Source organism: Centropristis striata, chromosome 6 (assembly GCF_030273125.1).
Source record: "Centropristis striata isolate RG_2023a ecotype Rhode Island chromosome 6, C.striata_1.0, whole genome shotgun sequence".
Classification (NCBI taxonomy): domain Eukaryota; kingdom Metazoa; phylum Chordata; class Actinopteri; order Perciformes; family Serranidae; genus Centropristis; species Centropristis striata.
In genome coordinates, this window is record NC_081522.1 from 18454929 (window position 1) to 18474136 (window position 19208).

General features: G+C 41.2%; 1 protein-coding gene across 2 annotated transcripts in view; it reads left to right on the top strand.

Annotated features, from left to right (window-relative positions):
* Nucleotides 1-18713, top strand: part of trim44 (tripartite motif containing 44) — a 57417-nt gene extending 38704 nt beyond the window's left edge. For both annotated transcript variants that reach the window (XM_059335404.1, XM_059335403.1), the window contains exon 6: nt 16775-18713. In XM_059335404.1, the coding sequence (XP_059191387.1) occupies nt 16775-16859 (85 nt within the window). In that variant the 3' untranslated portion in view covers nt 16860-18713. The remainder of the gene's footprint in view (nt 1-16774) is intronic.
* The last annotated feature ends 495 nt before the right edge of the window (nt 18714-19208 follow it).

The following is a 19208-nucleotide window of genomic DNA, read 5'->3' on the forward strand; positions in this document are numbered from 1 at the left end:
TAAGGGCCCAGTGGGGCGGTTGTCAGGGCCCTTTTCCCTCTTCAAGTCCTTAGTGTGTCCCTCTGCTCAGTTATTCTCCCAGTGAGGGGAAGGAGGAGTGAGCAAAAGGCTGGCATGTTTAATTCAGCAGCTTCACGACAAGCCCTGTCACCATGTAGATTTATAGTATTGGCTAGAGAGGAATGAGAAGATGGTTGGGATTTGACTACCTCAGGATTCTAATGGGAGATTTAGCATGCACTTTACAAAATCACCTTAATCCACCGTTGTTCTGTGAGGGATGTGAACGAAAAATGAATTGCTTTTTCTGACAGAGGTCCCGTTTGTACATCTGAGTTTCCCTTTTGAACCAAGCAATTGCTCACCGGTTGTTTGTTTTTAATCGTTAAATACCACTGCTTTTGATTTTTACATGTTTTAACCCTCTGAACCCCAATCAGTTTAAAGGTATTTTTTGCTCCTGTCCCTTTTTACTCACATTTGTTTTTGTTTTTTTTACTGCAATGTATAAATCCCAGCCTGGAAACCAGTCAAATTTGAGCTCATGTTTTATTTGCTCTGGCAGGTGCATCTGGCCACTCTACTATTCAGACATATATCCACCTGGTGTGGCCCCTGCTGGGCCAATCGCAGCCATTTCGATTCGACAATTGATATTCAGATCAACTAACAAAACTCAGATCAAACCGTCAAACTAGGCAGTGCTGATCAAATATGAATCAAGATTCTGTTGCTGTGTTGCCTACTTCTTGCCTCAAATGTTTTTTAGAAGTACATTTTAGTTTAATGTGTAGCTGTAATTTGTGAAAGTAGTTGACGAGATCACAAATTTTCTCAGCTTGAAAACGGACTAAGTCCTGCCCCATCTTTCATGTCACTCAGCACCACATCACACAATTTGTTGCTACAACCGGTTGAGGGTAACATTCTGTTGCTCTGATCAGTTGTAGCTTCAAGGACCATTGGAAAACCAGACAATAATATCTGTTTTTTACAGTTTCTGGCTATGATCTATGTCGCAATTTTGCCATTTTTATTAATAAACCTTGCCTTTCAAACCCGCGGGGGGTAGTAGGGTTTACATTTTTATGTCTTGTATTTTTCACCTGTGATAACAGATAAAGATCAAATTCCCAAGGATGGGCATGACTCTAAAGAAAAAAGATGAAATTGATGATTAAATGTCCGATAGGGGCATGTCACCTTCAGCAGAAGGCAGGCTTTTATGACTGATGCTTTACAGGATGCATTAGTACACATAAAAAGTTTATTAGTCAGGCAGCGCTGGGGAGCTGTCAGGCCCTATGACTGTATTTCACTGTGTTGCAATGCTGCATCAAAACTATGCTGCTTCTGCAGGAACAAAACAACACATTTCACAGACTAATAAAGCCCAAAGTAGTCTCAGTGCGTGCAGTGGTGTCCAATGCTAATACATTTGCATTAAAGCACAACATTTGCATTTAAAACTTTTCTTTAAAGCAGCTTTTGTGGTAGAGATCATAACTGTTTATCTCTCTGTTTGTTGCGAGAGGAAGATCTTTGTGCTGTGACCTAAGGGAAGTCCTTTATTCCCCAGTGTGTTTAACATTCTGCAGAGGAAAAAGAGGGGAGGGATGGATGAGGCATTCGCGACTTTTATCAGTCGAGATGAGAGTTGTGACAGTCTGGAGCCCAGGTTTTTTGGGCTGTCTGTCTGGGTGTCCTTCACAGTGACGGCTTGGATGACGGGGCTTGGATACAGAGGAGGGGGACTTTTCATGTGACAGAAGGCTTTGCCTAATAGCCAGTCTGTTCTCCAACTCTGTCTGCTTTTCTTTGTCTCGTAGACATTCTCTTTTTCTCTCCTCCTCCTCTTCTCTGGCCATATGTGCCTTTGACATCCCTCCATCTCTGACAGAAGAAGAGTCCTTCTCATTGCCTCGAGCATGGTGTAAACAGGCTTTTAATTTTAAAATCTCTCAAGAGCAGTCCAGATTCCAGGACAGCTCGTCCGGGCACCTGGGCAGCTCACTGATTAAGGTGGCGCCGGCGTTCTGCTGTTAGAGAAGGGGCTTGTTTGAAAGCAGCAACAGGGGGCAGCTCTGCCAGCCTGCCAAGTGTGTGGGCGCTGCTGTGGCCAGTCAGTCTTCATAATGGCTGTCTGGCCGTGGGACTGAGCCAGCTCAGTGGTCACATGACTGACTGACTGTGTAGATCAGGCTAGGAAGGACCCCCTTCAGTAACCCTGGATCAATGGTGCCCATGGAGACGACAAAGGGCAGAGAGGGGGAGGCTTTACAGGCGTGGGCGAATTAAGGGAGAGATGGGAAGAAAAAACAGTTGAAAAGTAGATACAGGGCATAAAGCAAGACAGAGTGGACTGAGAAATAAATTGACACTAAAGTTGAAGTGACAAAAGAGGGAAAAGGGAAAGAAGTGTTGAGTAAAAGGGAGAGTGGGGACAGTGTAGGTGCTCACTATTCATTACCTATAAGCTGATGCCGCGTGCATTCCGAAGGACAGATAAAAGTTTATCTCTCCAATGTGTTTTTCTCTCCCTTTCTCACTCTTGTGAGCTTGAGATTCAAACTTTAAAGGTGTATTAGATACCAGAAAAAAATCAATTTGAGCCAAAGACATAGTCTGCATTTAAAGTTTGCATGTTTAAAAAAAAAAAACAACAAAAAGGAAGTTTCACTCTGCTTGTATCAGATGTCCCCAGACCTGGGACCTGTATAATGAAGCAACATCAGCCCGCCTGTGACTGAGATATCTGGGTTCAGTAGGTCTAATATTAGTGCTGTTAGATAACAGGTCTGACAAACCAGGTTATCAGCTTTAATCAGAGGAGATTTTCTAATGCAGCTATGGCCATTTACACATTTAAGATGTGGGAATTAAATCCCTAATCGCATGCAAGAGGAACAGATGAAGACTGGAATGTAATAGGAGGTAAGATTAGTTTGCTTTAGGAAATGGTCATTGCAACAGCAAAAGATTAAAATAAGAATGGAAACAAGGCACATCCTTATAATAAAATAAAATAAGGCAAGTATTTTAGAGGCTGTAATGCATTTTACACTTCAGGAAACGCATATTGCATTGTTATGAGGTAGGCTTACATGTATTTTCGTTTGTTTGTTTGCGGCCAGTCGAAGTGGCTCTCACTAGGCACACTTCCCTGTGGATGTGCACCACAATTGGCTTCAGTTGGCTTGGAAAGGCCCGGGGTGAAGGCAGCTCGTGGCTTTGGCCATGAGCTTTAAAGACTCTTCCTGTGCTGGGAGCAGGAGCAGAATGACCTCAGTGCGTCACTGCATCAGGTCTCTGTGGCGAAGCTGGTAACTCATTCAACCTATAATAAAAACACCCTTGTCGCATTTACCATGCTAAAACGGTAAATGGACGTGTATGCACTTATATACCGCTTTTATCCAAAGTGCTTCACACTACAGACTGCGGTCATTCACCCGTTCACACACACATTCATGCTGGCGGCCGAGGCTACCAGGGCACACTGGTGCCACCTGCCACCATTGGGAGTTCATTCACACACCGATGAACGCAGCATCGGGAGCAATTTGGGGTTCAGTACCTTGCCCAAGGATACATCGACATGTAGGCTACCATGGTTACAGATCGAACCACCAACATTCCGATCTTTTTGTGCCATCACTATACAACCAGTGCGTTTATGACTACTACATTCATTCATTTATTCATTCATTATGCCTAACTTCTTACCCAAACTCAGGTCACCAGACTGTCACAGGGCTGACACATAGAGACAGAAAAAAACATTCATGCTCTCATTCACACTCTACAGACAGTTTAGAGCAGGCATGTCCAAACTATTCCACAAAGCACTCCTCGTGCTGTGAGGCAACCATGCTAACCACTACGCCACCATGTATTCATCAGATATGTGTGTTATATACACATGTATATTCTTGGGGGACAGAACCCACACTGACATGGGGAGAACATGCAAACGCCGCACAATGGAGGCCCTGATTACTACATGATTACTATAATCGACACACCTTGATGATGTCATGCCTAATATAGACTGCCTCACAGTTGTTTTTAGCTCAAAAAGCACAGGTAATATTTGACCACAATTCTTCAGAACTCTTCAGCCTGAAGCTTGTACTGAAGGATTTACCATCCTTACAGTCCACTCGTGACTTGTGCAGATTTAGTCACACTTCAATATTTTCATGACATATTAGCCACAATATAAATAACAGCACAATAAGGATGCTATAAGATGTTGCAAGGGAGCTGGCTATCGTGTAAAAAGTAATGTTTGTACAGTAAAAGTAGAGGAAAACATGCACCTCTGAAATTGTTCTACACTGTATTCACTCAGGTGATTACAGTTCTGTCTCACAGTTTTGCACAGACCATTAATTTGAACTGCTGTGTGAATAAGTAGTCTCTCTTCAGGTCACTTTACTGTGTACTTAATGTCAGCACTGTGAAAGAATAGTGACTTCATTTTTCCAGTCCCCAACCTGCAGCTGTGTTGCTTTGTAACATGGGTTGCCATGGCTAAATATACTACAGCAGCTGTTATGTCATTGATTGGCATGTGGCCAGAGGTGCAGCGTGTGACTCAGTGTTTAATTATGCTTCACTGATTTATTTATTTGTATGATTTGGTGGATTTTAGCTTTGACAGGCACTCAAGAAATAAGATTTTTATTTCTTTTTTGCAATTGCTGTTTTTTTCTTTACATCCATTCCCGTTATTAAGCCATCCGTTACGCTTGTAGCAGTGTTGCTGAGCTGTTCTCACCCTTTGGCTACCAGTATTTTGTCCAAGCTTTTAACACACTGCATCCTATTACATCTGTAGTCTTTAAACTGTGCTCAGTTTGTCATCAGTCATCACGGCCCGCTCACAGTGAAACACCAAACGGTAACATTTACTTTGAGTAGGCAATTGTTGCAGACCGGAGTTAGCCATTCATCCAGTTTCATAAACACCAATTGGGTTTCTTTATGGCTTTGTATTTTTAAAAATTGAATAGCTGAATAGTTTTAAGCATGTCAAATGAATAACACCAGGAAATGACAGCGTAACCTACTGAAGATGAAACCTCTTGTTAGCAGACTACGTCTAACTTGTTTGTCCTTTCTCCCCTCTCTCTTTGTTATACAGTGGAGAGCCATTAAGGTGATTCCATTATCTCCTCCTTGCTCTCCTCTAAGGGATCTTCTTAACGTCATTCATTGCCATTTAATTTGTGACCAAGAGTGTAATGGCCCCGGAAAATTGGAAGGCACATTCCTGTGCCTACACAAGGGTGTGCTATTCAGGGTAATTGCTGATTGTCGCATTGCATCTTGGTAAAGAGGGGCTTTCAAGGAAGGATTATGGTCCACATGCAGTCATATACCTAAAGCAAGTGACAACAGGGATGCCTATCATCATGTGGGGGTCAGTTTGAATTTCACACCCACCCTAATGAGCAGTTTTATTTTCGTGGGCTACGCCGACGGGATAGCTGCAGTTCTCCTCAATTAATTCCTCGATTGCCCCCGTGGCCACAGAAATTGTAAAATCTCTAAATGAGCCTATGTAAGATTGAGTCTTTACAATGGTTTAATGCTCTTATCTGAATGGCTCTGCATTAATTCCTCTGTATGATTAACGGCAGGTACTTGTGTCAAAGTGAGCGGGAAATTAGTTCATGGAGGGATAACAGTATTCATCCAACTCCTCACACCTGCTGCAGCGCAGATGAAACCTGTGTGATTATTCTGATTGGCTGAGCATCAGCACACTGTTTTATTCCGCTTCACTGACCTTTCCGCCTGACTGTTCGCGGCCTGTATGCAGCAACAGCATAATACATGCATCATGCAGCGAGATGACTGCACGCAATCCGCTGTTCGAGTGGTATAAGCCGCACTTTCCGATGCACATTTCGGATAATGGCATGCATGAACATGAGTTCGAATGGGGTCTACTTGAGGCAATGCATCTGGTAGATGATGAGACGGATTTATCCTCGCCTCTCCCATTTTGCTCTGATGAATAAGCTGCGGTGCACACAAAGGGTCATATTAAACAGCCTCTAGCTCTCCGTCCCCTGTACCATGATGCATTGCCTGTTGTTGTGCCTTGTCTCTTCACTTCCTCCGTGAACTGATTAAGTCTTTGGAACAGCATGGAAACACCACAGGGTGTTGCATTGTTTTTCATGGGGGAAGACAATCCCAGTGAACAGTATGAATAGACCAGTGACTCTGAAAGAAGCAGACTGTCACTGTTTGTTGTGATTATTCAGTCGGCTCAGGGCATGCATCATACGATGGAAGGCTCTCTCTTTGGTCAGGCAGTCGGTTTCACTCTCTTCCACTCATCTTCAGGCATTATTCAGGAGTTCATGTCATGTAAATGCAGGTGTAAATTGTGCATCTGTGTGTATCTGAGGAGTTTAACCCCAAAATGAGATGAAATTACAAGAAGACTTAATAATTGATGAGTTTAAAGATGGCCCTTTTCTCTGCTTCATTAGGCTGTCATTTCAGATATTAAATTTTTTTGTTCAGTTTATGCAGTTTGCTGTGGTCACTATGGATCTGGACAGTTATATTGCTTTTGGAAAAGAATCTCCTCAGCACAATAAATCACCATGTAAACAAAGCCAATACTGCTGCGACTGTGGCTAAACAGAGGTTTGCTGCACAGATGCGGGCTAAAGAAATTTTACGGATTTATCATTTAAATCCCTGGCGAGTTTTGACACCCGTGTAGATTAAACTCCAGGCTCATGGAGGGAGAACAGTGTTATGGTTGTTTTCTTTGTCTCAAGGCAAATCACAAACACTATGAATGAGTGTGCCTGGTTTGCAAACTGTGTGGGTGTGTATGCTGCTTCAGAGAACATTTGACATGGCTACAAATTTTTGTTTAAGGGAGAATGTTTTTGAACAGCCTTCTAGTCCTTGAGTTTGGGTGCTGTGCGTGAACTCTTTAGCCCTTGTGCTTCATTTTAAAAAAGATGCTTTAGTGTCCTTAGAGGACAAACCTGTCTGTGTCAAAAAACAAATCTAAAGAAAATAGTCCCGATCATGAATACAAAATATGTATCTTTAAATGCCAGCCTGTTTACATAATGCCCCCATTTAGATTTTTTTTTCACAGTCCATGATATATGAATGATTAGTAATAACACTGATTTTGATGCATGATTTAGGATTGCAGCAGCACTGCAGTGCTCCATAATCAGTGGTGGAAATTAACTAAGTACATTTACTCAAGTACTGTACTTAAGTACAATTTTGAAGTACTTGTACTTTACTTGAGTATTTCCATGTTATGTAACTTTTTACTTCTTCTCCACTATATTTAGAGGCAAATATTGTAGTTTTTACTCCACTACATTTAGCTGCCAGCTTTAGTTACTTTTCAGGCCGAGATTTAACATGAAAAATACAGTTGTGATTTGACTTTATTTTTTATTTTTAAATTAAACCTCAGTGTATTTAGTAATCAAAATGAGCCCTATCTTGATAAAATGAAAATCATAGTATCATAGTGTCATAAATGCATCATAGTATTAATCCAATATTATATTTGGAATATATAAAACTATTTTAGTGGGTCCATTCTAGATAACACATACTTTTACTTTTGATACTTTAAGTGCATTTTGATGCTGATACTTTTGTACTTTTACTTAAGTGAGTTTTGAATGCAGGACTTTTACTTGTAGTGAAGTAATTTCATAGTGTATTATTGGTACTTTCACATAAGTAAAGGATTTGAATACTTTTTCAACCACTGCCCATACAGCAGCAATAACCTAAGTGGAAACCTGGAAGTGTATTGGCCCCATAGGACAAACATGAGAAAATGGCTCAGTCTAATGGAAAATAGTAAAAATCTAAAATTTTGAAGTCAAGGCTTCAAATCGAAATGCCTGGATGCATAATTTTACGCCGCAATGGCCATAGGATCAAAAAAATTGGTTTTGATGAGTTTCAGTTTGGACATTTCTGTCTTTAAGGGTCTGGGTGTCTGTCAGCTACACACTTTATTTCAGGCTTATTATAGGAGCTGAGGTTGAACTTCCAAAATAAAATAAAAATATTAAAAAAAAACTCACACAGTTAAAGTGATCCCAAATGTATTAACATTTCCGAAATGACGACAAAATTTTAAATCAAAAAGCCAAAAATGAAAACCTGAGCGAACAGAAACTGATTTAGTGTGACGTTTTTGTTTTTATAGCAAACAAGAATTTGCAACTTTACTTCCACGTCTTTTATTGGGCGGTGTCCTCCATCCATCCTCTTACAGCATGTCACCTATTTGTGACACTGACTGTCACATAATCCAATTGAGAGGCATATTTATGCATCTCAGTGTATTCCTGTGCATCAGTTAATCATCCTGTGTGTCAGTGATATGAAAGCGAAACAGGGAAACGGTCTTAAAATCCGAGCTTTGAACCATCCTTCCTGTCATCCACCTCCAACACCTGCAGAGCTCGTAGCACCTGTGCCCACATGTCAGCCTCTCACCACTGAATCTTAATAGAGTCCTCGCTCCTCAATAACTGCTGTCACACTTACTGAGGTTTTCCCTTCCTGCTATGACAGGACAGGAACTCTGTTACCAGGGTAAGGTGGAGCATTATACAGAAGATGTTTTAGGATATGAATAAAACAGGGCTGCATATAAGATGAATTATTAAAGCAAAGAGATGGAAAAACAAGTCATCACTTACAATCTACATAATAAAGAAGCATTATTTTAGAAGTGACTTGAAACGTTTACTTGCCTCTCTAACTGGATTTCTTCAGGTGTGTTATTCTGAAGTCTCAAAGCCTTGAGTGCAGGTCTTGGTTACTTTAAGTCTGCAGTCTCATCTAAAGATCACAGTCTGTGCAACTCATATGCACTCAAAAGGTTTGTGATGTAGCATGGGGAACATCCAGTCATTTCAAAGTAATCACTTACATTTTAAAATAGTCAATTCTAAAAATAACAGGAAGGTACAGGAAGCGAAAGAAGATTCAGGGCAGAGTTTTTCTTTTCTTGTTTCTTTTTAGCAGTGAAAATCTGAGCAGCTGCAATGTGAATTTGCTGGAGTGATGCTGGATGTCTCTTTACCAGCAGAGAATAAAGAACTACAGCGGTCTAAACAAGATACATGGCAGTCTGAGTGACACGTTCAGATGTTATGTTAGCCAAGGATGCCTTTACTCTTTGTTATAGTACAGAGTTTAGATAAACATGAATTATGAGATAAGAAGTGCTGTTTAGAAAAGCCATGCTGTCAAAAAGCTGAAATAAGAACATCCTAGTGTATTAGCATTCAGCTGTAATTTCTTAAACATACTACAAGGAGTTTTTAACTGCTTATGCAGCAGTTTCAAATTAATACTCACACCTCTGTATGACCCAGCCTACATAAGCAAACAAGACCATCACCAAGTAGCAACAAGATCTCCAACTCAAACGACAGAATAGAAAGTCGTTTGTTCGACTCATCCACCTCCCCTCCCTCCTGCCCCGAGTGTGATATCCGGCATTTAAACTGCGTATCGTCGTCAAGATGGCGGCGGAGGACATTCTAAAACATATATATGAGTCGTATTTTGCTGCCTGTGCAAACACCCTATATTGACATTTTTGAGGGGAGACCCGTCTCCACTGCAAAAAAAGAAAAGTTGGGTGAACTAAAAATTTCAAGGCAACTTCGAAAAAATTTTAAGTTGGACAATTAAACTACTGTATATATTTTAAGTTTTGTTTTTGAGTTTGCTCAACTCTGAATTCAGATTTTTGTCAACTCAACTGTAAGTTGCACTAACTTATAATTTTTGTAACAACTTTTAATCCTTACTTCTGCTAACTTCTGCAATGTGCTTGGCACGATTGTAACACCGCTATGAAATGTCAGTTAATGTTGCGACCACAATTTTGAGTTAGCATTGATACGCTAATGGCTACTCTTGTAGCTGTAACAACTAGCGCCGCTAGCATCAGTTAGCCGCTAGCATCAGTTAGCCGCTAGCATCAGTTAGCCGCTAGCTTTCGCTAATGGCCGAATTTCACCACTTTCCCGCATTTCACAACAAAGAAATAAGAGTTAGCAGAACTATTGTCCCTTGTTGTGAGCCCCAACTTAAAGATATAAGTAACAACAACTCACCAACTTGTTTTTGAGCAGACAACTGGCTTCCTTTGTTGTGCTAACTTACATTATTGCCCTAAATGTCAATAATTTATATTTCCAAGTTTTACCAACTTAAATGACTGTTTTAGGCCAAAAAATTCAAGTTGGCTTTTTTTCAGTGTCTATATTCTTTATAGTTAGCTATTAGATAGCTATTTCTTTATAGTTTTTCTTTTCGTCCTCTCACAGGGTCTGTGAAGTCAGAAATTAAAATTTTTACGTCATTTTCCGACCGGAAGAGCCTACATTTTCCCAGATGTAGTTTGGCAGTGATAAGCACATTAGCCAGTTAAAAGAAAGCAGGAGGGGATTCATCTTTAGAGATTTTATTTGTGTGGGTATGGCTAATACAGGGGCAGAATCACCAAGGAGAAAAAGAAAAGATTTTACCATTGAACACCAAAGAATCCAAAAGAGGCAGTGATAGAGCGGTAGAGAGTTACAAACACGAGTCAGCCTCAGTCAGTCCTTCAACAGATGGAGAGAATTACAGGATTAGAATAGATGCAAAACTGATCTTATATTCCTTTTATGTGATTGTTTTATTTATGAATCGCATTGCTAGACATGGTTTTACATCAATACATACATTTAAGTTGGTGTCCAGACAAAGGTGACTTTGGCATTTTGACATTTGACATTTGTGTAGTACAGTTATTAATCTTTCTTAGTCACAAAAAGAAACATTACCTCATTGCTATGCATCCTGCAAAAAACCTGTATATTAAAAAAAAACGCTGTAGCCAGATCAAGATGCTCATGGAAACACTCCCACTTATTGTCCACAAACCAATACCAAAGTTTTCGTTGTAGTTTCAAGGACAGAAAATGACAGAAAACATCATATTCAGGTCATGTGTTGTGTATTAACAATATGTCCTTGCATATACCAGTAAAAACTAGTATTATTTGTTAATAGGGTAGCGTCCATATATAGGGAAAAACAAACCTCTGGGGTACCGCACGAGCCATCAAAGCCAAGAGTCTCTAACACATGAAATCCTATCTTTAAAATAAGATTAAAAAAAGATTAAAGCTCTTAAAGAGTAACTAACCCAGCAAATGTTGCGCCTCAATGGATTACAATGGTTTCTTGTATCTGTTGCTAAATTGGTTAATTATTATTATTTTAGGCAGTTTCAACACTGCGCATATTTATTAACCCAACTGAAATGCAATTTATTTTCATAAAAGTAATCAACTGTAAAAGGCTTTTCTTCCTCGAAATAAAATGTTTTTATAGAAGATTCAATTATCATTACCCTCTGAGTCTCTCTCCTTTCCTAGCACAATTGGCTCTTTTGTTTGGCTCCTTGTGCAAATATAACCACAAAGAAAATTGGTTTGTAATTTGATGTATTTTTCAGACAGTGTAATTCACACAGTAGCAGTAGCTGGTGACAGCCCTACATTGTCTTCCTTTGTGACACCTAATTTTAGAAGTTGCAAGTTCTTAAACTTAGAGCCGCATATCAAAAAGACTGTTGATTGTGTTCCTGGCAGTGCTCGCAAGTGCTCTTTGTATTAGAGCATGAGAGAAAAGCACCTTATCTGATCATGGCCCGAGTAACCTGTGACAATGGAACCTTAATAGAAACTCCTGAAAAATGTATTAGCTGTGGCTCCCACACGTACACATCAGCTCTCCCTTTCTTGTGCCTGAGCCTCAGCAACAAGCTCCGATCAAGATGCTGTCACTTCCTGCCAACACTCTGGCTTCTCCTCCCTTTGTTCTCTGATCCTCACCTTCCTGAATGCTCTGATAAATTGTCTTTTCCTTCCTTAAGTCTTCCTCCACCTCTCCATGTCACTCCTTTTGCCCTCTTCGGTTTTCCCTTCGCATTTCTTCTCATTAAGATACATCCGTATCTCAAATTCTAGCTGGCAGGATCATGGCGGTGCAAAGTGTTGGGAAGATCACAGGGGTGCTCTTAATGAAAGGTGTGTGCAGGGGCTATTTCTATATTACACATCCCTAGACGGGGCTGTCAGATGAAAGCAAAGGGCATAAATCCTTAGAGAGAGGAGGGGACGTTGGCAGACAAGATGGTAAGAGTGAGAGAGGGATGTAAACCTTTCCAGGACAATGGCCAATTATATCCAGCAGAGCATTAGCGCAGAGAAGGTGAATTACTCATAATAGCTCGCAAGATGTCTTATCTTCTCCTTTTTTTTACATTAGATTGTCATGAACAAATCAATATCTGTTTTTTATCCTTCACTCTCCGATCCTCACATCATAAATGCTCCATACTCCTTTTTTTACCCCCTTTCTCTCCTTTATTTGATCTTTTTTTTCCATATCACAGTCATCTCTTGTCGCAAAGCTGTTTGTGGTGTTAAATCATCCTGCAGAAGCGACAGGATTTACTTCATTAAGTAGTGGCAGAGTGCACTGCTTCACTGGAGAGTGAGGGTAAGAGTCTGTCCTCGTGGGCTCTATCAATAACCATTAAGGATCCTCTCTCATTAGACCAAACCTCATAGGCCTCCGGGGCTAGAGAAATGTACCCCGCCGTCTTATGTGATGGAGTACGCTTAGATGGCATCACCTCTGTTTGGAAATGCAAATTGCACTAGTTACTTTCCTCTGAGGATGATTGCCACCAGCGCTATGTACACAGCCTTATTCTCACTCAACCTCTTTGCTTAATCAAGAAGAACCCCGCTCTCCTATCAGCAACCCTCAGTTTGCTTTTCAGCTCCTCCCTTTCCCCCGTCTCTCCATCTTTTAACACACACGCACACCTCAAACCCATTCAGCGTATCCAAGCTACTGCAGTATGATTATTCATATGGCAATGAGGTTGGATGAAGCTGGCAAGGCTGCCACGGCGTGATGGGAGTGTTTCCGGATGATGACTTAGGAGTCCTGCAGCTTCTCTGCCAAGAGCAGGGAATTCAAACTTAATCAGGGCAAGGACCCCTCCCTCCTCTATCTCCCAGAGAGCCGCACAGGGTTGAGGCCAAAACGGGAATAGAATGAGGGAGACAAAAAGTCAAAGTCTAGGCAACATCGCGCATGTGCCCTGCCTCTGTTTTCCTCGTAGGGAGCCAGAGGTTTTCTGTCTTGAGTGATGGGTTCATTTTAGGTCTATTGGAGAAACTTTTCTGTTTCACTCAGAGAAGGGACATTAGTAAGATTAGCTTTGTTCTAGTCTATCAGTCCTATCTAAAATATCTTATCTCCCACTCACACACACACACACTGTTCCAAATTTCCGCACACCAATGCTGTTGTCCATCCATCACCAAGGAGGCACAGCCAGACAAAACCCAGACAGCAGGCTGTGTAGCAGGCCTCCCAGCCCTCTGTCCGCAGGACATGGTCACGCCGAGGGGAGGAGGCAATGATCAGCCCTGATCAATAATACATCGACTGCATTAAAGCGAATGAATAAGTCATGGGCGGAAAGAACCCAGTCGTCAGGGCACACACACACACACACACACACACACACACAGCAAAGTGATCTTTTACTTAGGCCAGGGAAGATGAACAGACAGAAAAAGAGAACAAAGCAGGGGCTTTAAGTTGTAGGGAATTTATCACCCACCCACTGACATTTTGTTGCATGTTGAAGCTCCACTCTGTCTTTCCTCTCTACCACCCACCCCAATCGCTGCCATTCTCTCTCTCTTTCTCTCAAGTAATGGCCTTTTTCCTGCGGGTGGAATAAATAAGTTATTACATCCATGTGTCCTAAGGCTTAGCAAGGACCGTTTGAATATAAATAGTTCATTTGCCTCAATAGTGGAGGCCTCGCTTTGTGCCATATAAATATATTTGTAATTACTTTTTTTTTTCTTTTTTTTCAAAGAGCAAGGGAGGGGGGGGGCGGGGGGGGGGGGTGACTGCTTTGGTTGACTGGAGATGCAAGATGAAATTGCCTCACGCGAATAAGTCAGCCAACATTTTACCCCAAACACCATGTCAGTCAGGAGGGGGCCGTGTAAGAGTTCAGAGCTTAGCTCAATGCAGACTTTTGTGTGTTGTGCTGACTATAAAGAGCGTGCGATGCTCCAGACATTTTGAATACTGAGTAAAATTGGTGTGGCATGGAAAGCACAAGTGGTAACTTTGCCAAGATTTTGAATGGGAACAGCACTTTTGAATAATTAATGTCTCGGATGTATACTTAAGAGAGATGGTGTAACTATACAGCAGCTGATCCTGTGTGTGTGTGTATACACTCTGTCCAACATCATCATTTCTGTTGGCAGTCAGTGAGTTGGCGCTTGAGGCCAAGGTGTGTGTGTGTATGTGTGTCTCTATGCAAATTGTTGCTGCTTTGCTAAACCATTAAAGTGTTGTCTATAACCTCACCACTCTGCGTTTTAGAGGCTTATTCATTTACGTTTAAAAGGCCAACAGGTCATCAAGAGTATAGGTGTTCATGTATGTGCTACCATGCGTTCATGCGTGCACACATCTGCGTGATGAGCTGCCCTGTTGTGAGTTTGATGATGACGATGCTCTCCTCGAGGAGGTGCAGGAAAGGGGAAAGGAAGCAACTCTTTGTTTCTGCCAGCAGAAGTATGTCAGACAGGAATACTCAGGGAGCAGCACGCAGAAAGATATCGCAGCCTATTAACCGACGTGTAGATTTTTTCTCAAAGATTGTGCAGCATACGGCAGTAAAACGGAGGCGGAACAGCACAGCGTTGATGCAAGCGAGGAAGAGAAGCAGAGATGGAAGAAAATGTGTCCTTGACAAAATGAAAGGAAAGAGAGACACCACAGAATAAGTCAATATGTTGATATAGAATGTTTTAATAAGCTGGTACCTTGAATAAAATTGTATTTTTTTCAGTTCAAATATTGTATAATAGATAATAAGTATGTCTATTCAGCCAAAACTGCTGTGGTGAAGGAGGTAAAAGGTACAATATGAATCTTTCCACGTCAAAATATCTAAAAACAACTCGACCTAGTATATTATATATTTTGTTGAGTTGTGTACTTACATTATCCCAAATGTTTCCAAAGATTTTCCAACCTCGAGACATCTGTGATTTTAATCAAGGTAACAGTCTGTTTCATTTGGTCGACGGTCAACGGTGTCTTATTACCTTTGCACATGTGTCAGTGGTTGTCATAAATTTATCCAGTTGTGAGCCACAATTTTACAACACACTTGTTAGATCTGTTATTTTAATCAGATGAAGGATTGTAGTCATCTAGCATATGGAAATCAAGTTATCAGAGAATAAGCTGACCAAACGTTGACCTAACTCCTTCGGCAACATTTTTCTGCCAGACAGCATCAAGGAAACACAGATTTTTAACATGAAACTGCTTTATTCAGTGTTTTTACTGGTTTGAATGACCTGGTCGGTGTATTCTGGAGAGGAGGAGATCTCGGCATATAATTCGGCTTTGTGTATAAACCTCCTGAGTGATGAACACCGAAGGAATCCAAATCAGGAGAGTGCAGTGACAGCAATGGTGATAAAGACATGCTACTTCACGATGTCATTAAACTCCATCTTCGTCATCTTTTGTTATAGTTTTGATTGGGAGGCCCCTAGAGGCAGAAAATGCTACATTATGTGTTCCTGCATGGAAAAATGTAGGCTTAATTAAGTTTAAAAATACTGAAAATTAATTTATCCATTAATAATAGAATGCTATAAACTCTGACTAGTGGCTAATCAAATTCAACCATTATTTCATTTGAATATGTTGAACTCATCACAGTGTGTCAACTGCTCCACATTGTAGCTTCACAGGTGATTCTTTATGTTTTCGAGGAGAGATGTCAGCTACAAGTATGCAAATTTAAACTTGCAAATGCATGCTTAGAGATAAGTGTTACCTATAGAGTCCTGAAAAGGGCGGAGCCTGTGTGACAGAACTGTACATCAGGATGACATCAGAGATTTGAGTGCAATAATCTTTGTTGAATCTTGCTGTGATAGATGACAGTAAATTCTCACATATAAATGCAAACTAGCTGTCCAAGGTCATAGGAAGTGATTGTTTAAAAAGAAAGATTTGAGTGGTGAAATTTGATTACATAGCTCTAAAGTGAATTGAATCTCATTGAATTAAACAGCATCCCCATTCAGTAAGTGTGTGTTTAGAGAGAAAACATGCTGACACATAGCGTTTTGAAAATGGATGTACTGTAGATATATGGGGGAAAATCATCATAAGAGTGATGGAGGTGGGGGATGAGAGAAGTTACAGCAGAGAGTTCCATATCAGGGAGGAGCAGTGCTCTATCACCCTTACGACATTGTCCAATTAGAGCATATGATTAGTGTAGACTGTCTCCAGTGAAATTGAATCTATCAGCCAGGCTCGGATTGCTACAGGTCCCTGCAATTTAGCTATCACTTTGTCTCTGTCACCGCTGAGCTGCTAATATAAAACCGACAGAATGGATGATTTCTACTTAAGGCGTAGCTTGATTGAAGCTGATTACATTTCACAAAGGTTTATTATATTTCCATAATATGTGTGCATGGTGGGAGTGTGTGTTTGGGGAAGGGGGGTGTAAGTGTGGCTGCATGCAGGTGTTTGTGAAAGAGTTGGAGAACTTGGTCATCTAATTTGACTCTGTTTTGTTTTTTCTTAATTCAAGGCTACCAGAGCCGAGGGCAGACCCCATGGACCCGCGGGACCTGGATGACAATGATTCTGGACCATCCATGGACCACGCCCCCTGATACCAGCAGAGCAGACTCCCACTACATCCACCTGTCCTTCAATGTCTGCTTCAGCTAGCCGTCAGCCCTGTTGAGCTGTCAGACTGGCCCTCTCTCTCGCTCCTTCTCTCTCTCTCTCTCATTCTGTCAGCCGTCTCCCTCTTACCCCACTCCTCCCCCTCCCCCTCCCGGTGCCTGCTGGCAGTGAACTGACCTTGAAGAGGGCTGCTGCTGTGACAAATATGGATGGCCACGTCTTTTCTGCTCCCCCAAACTTTTTTAATTCCTCACTAGCTACTAACTTTCTTTAATTGAAGAACGCAAGTTATGTGCAATCAATTACCATCAGGCTCAATTTCCACAGCCAGTCAGATCCTTGGCTTACTGGAGAGCCTGGCTGACTCAGAGAGGAGCCTGGGTAGGCAGCCGAGCGGAGCATCTGTTAAGCCTAACAGATGTCAGAAATGGGGAAACTCTGTGACGCCGTGTGCATCACACTTCATTTAAGCACAATATCACTTTTTTTTTTTTTTTTTTTAAAAACATTCTGGACTCTCCCAGACGTAGATGAGGAACCTTTATCAAATGCCACAATGCCTTACTGTTGAGATTTTAAGCTTTGAATGTGTGTCGTCATCTTTTATGATGTCCCTCAGCTTAGAGATGTCTTTGAGCGGCAGGTTTGCTACGTTCCACAAGCTCTCTTAGCTCTTTTTTATCTAATAAGTAAACAAAATAAGCTCTCAAAATGTCAGGAAAGGAAATATTCTTATTCTTATCTCTTATTAACAGAAAAATACTTATAAATTCAAGGTCTAAGACCAGCTTAATCGCTTTGTTCCAGCTGGGAACCAATTTTTCGGGTTGTTAACCAATTTATTTTAGGTGGTAAACTGGAACCGGTTCCATTTTGGTGGAATGAGTGGAAGCCACTCCTCAGCTGGCAGACCACTAAATTAGCTTAATAAAATGACAAAAATCACCAAAAAAAATAAGTAACGGGGATGTACTTAGCCAGTCACCGAAAGCCTATGTATTTTTCTAGTCGCTAAACCTTAGCGCAGTATTCGAAAGTTGATTTAGAATAGGATTGTTGTCAAAAAAAGCTTCAATGTATTCAGTGCAGCACTATATATATTTTGATTGTAAAAAAAACCCTAAGTGTCTCTAGCTTTTGTTCTATATGTTGTCTCTTGTATTTTCCATCGTGCTGTTGCCTTCACCCCTCCTTTCCCTACACCCTCTGCCCTAACCGCTGATTCTTTATGCTTGTAGATTTGGGCGCACTTCCTTGTATGCTTGTCAGATCTATTATCAGAAGCGGGGGACATTTTGACACCTATTGATTGGCGAATGTTGCTGAGTCTTTGTTAGGTGAAAATCGAACTGTAATTTGACTGTGCAAAATAGCACTCCCGCAGTATCAGCTTTCTCTGCACTGTAATGTAAAGGCCCATTACTCCTGGCCAATCTGCAGCGTATGACGGATTGCAATCCAGATGAGTGTGCGCACTTTCTACCTTGACCCGCTCAGCCATGGCTTTCATTCATGATGTACCGCCGCAAGTCTGTCTGTGTCAGCAGTTTGTTTTTAATGTGATTGATTCTGTTGCCTTAAATTCAAAATTGAAAGAGGTGTCACACATAATATGTGGGATATGTTTGACAACAACATGACTTTACTGTACTGTAGCACTGCACTAAGATGCACTGAGAGTTGTATACCCACCCAAGGGAAATGTCGGAGTGTCAACAGCCTATTGAAATAACTCAGCCTTTATTCTAGTGTAACAACAGACTGGCTGTCTGATGTTTCCGCTTGTTTTTATTTGTCTATTTTTGTCTTAAAGCTATAAATAAACAGACTTTTTCTTAGATTGGATGTTGAAGATGACATTCATATTTTTTCACTTTAACAACAATTCTTGCATTATTTGTCTCTCGCGAGCATCAGATTCACCTGGAACCATCCGTCATCCGAGACACTAATATGAAAATAAAACGTGCAGATGTGACGATGGATGGAGACGAGGAGAGATGAAGTGCTGTAAAGAGGGGGGATTCAGGAAGGGGAGGATTTTTCCCTTCATCAAAATGCAAAGCAGCAAACCATCCAGATAGGGCTGGGAATAGTAGGTTTTGGAAACAAAAGAGGGGAGGTGAAGGAGCAAGAAAGCTCTTTGGGGTCTCTGCTTCTCCACAGATGCATTTAAATGCAGACTGGTTTCATTCCTGCAGATCCAGACGAGCCAGAACCCACTTTCATCAACTCACAGCCTCAATCAGAAAGCCTTTGTCTCTCTGCTGCTCATTTTTCTTTCTCATTTTACTCCTCTTGCCTCCTCAAAATCGCACCATGGGGCTCACACT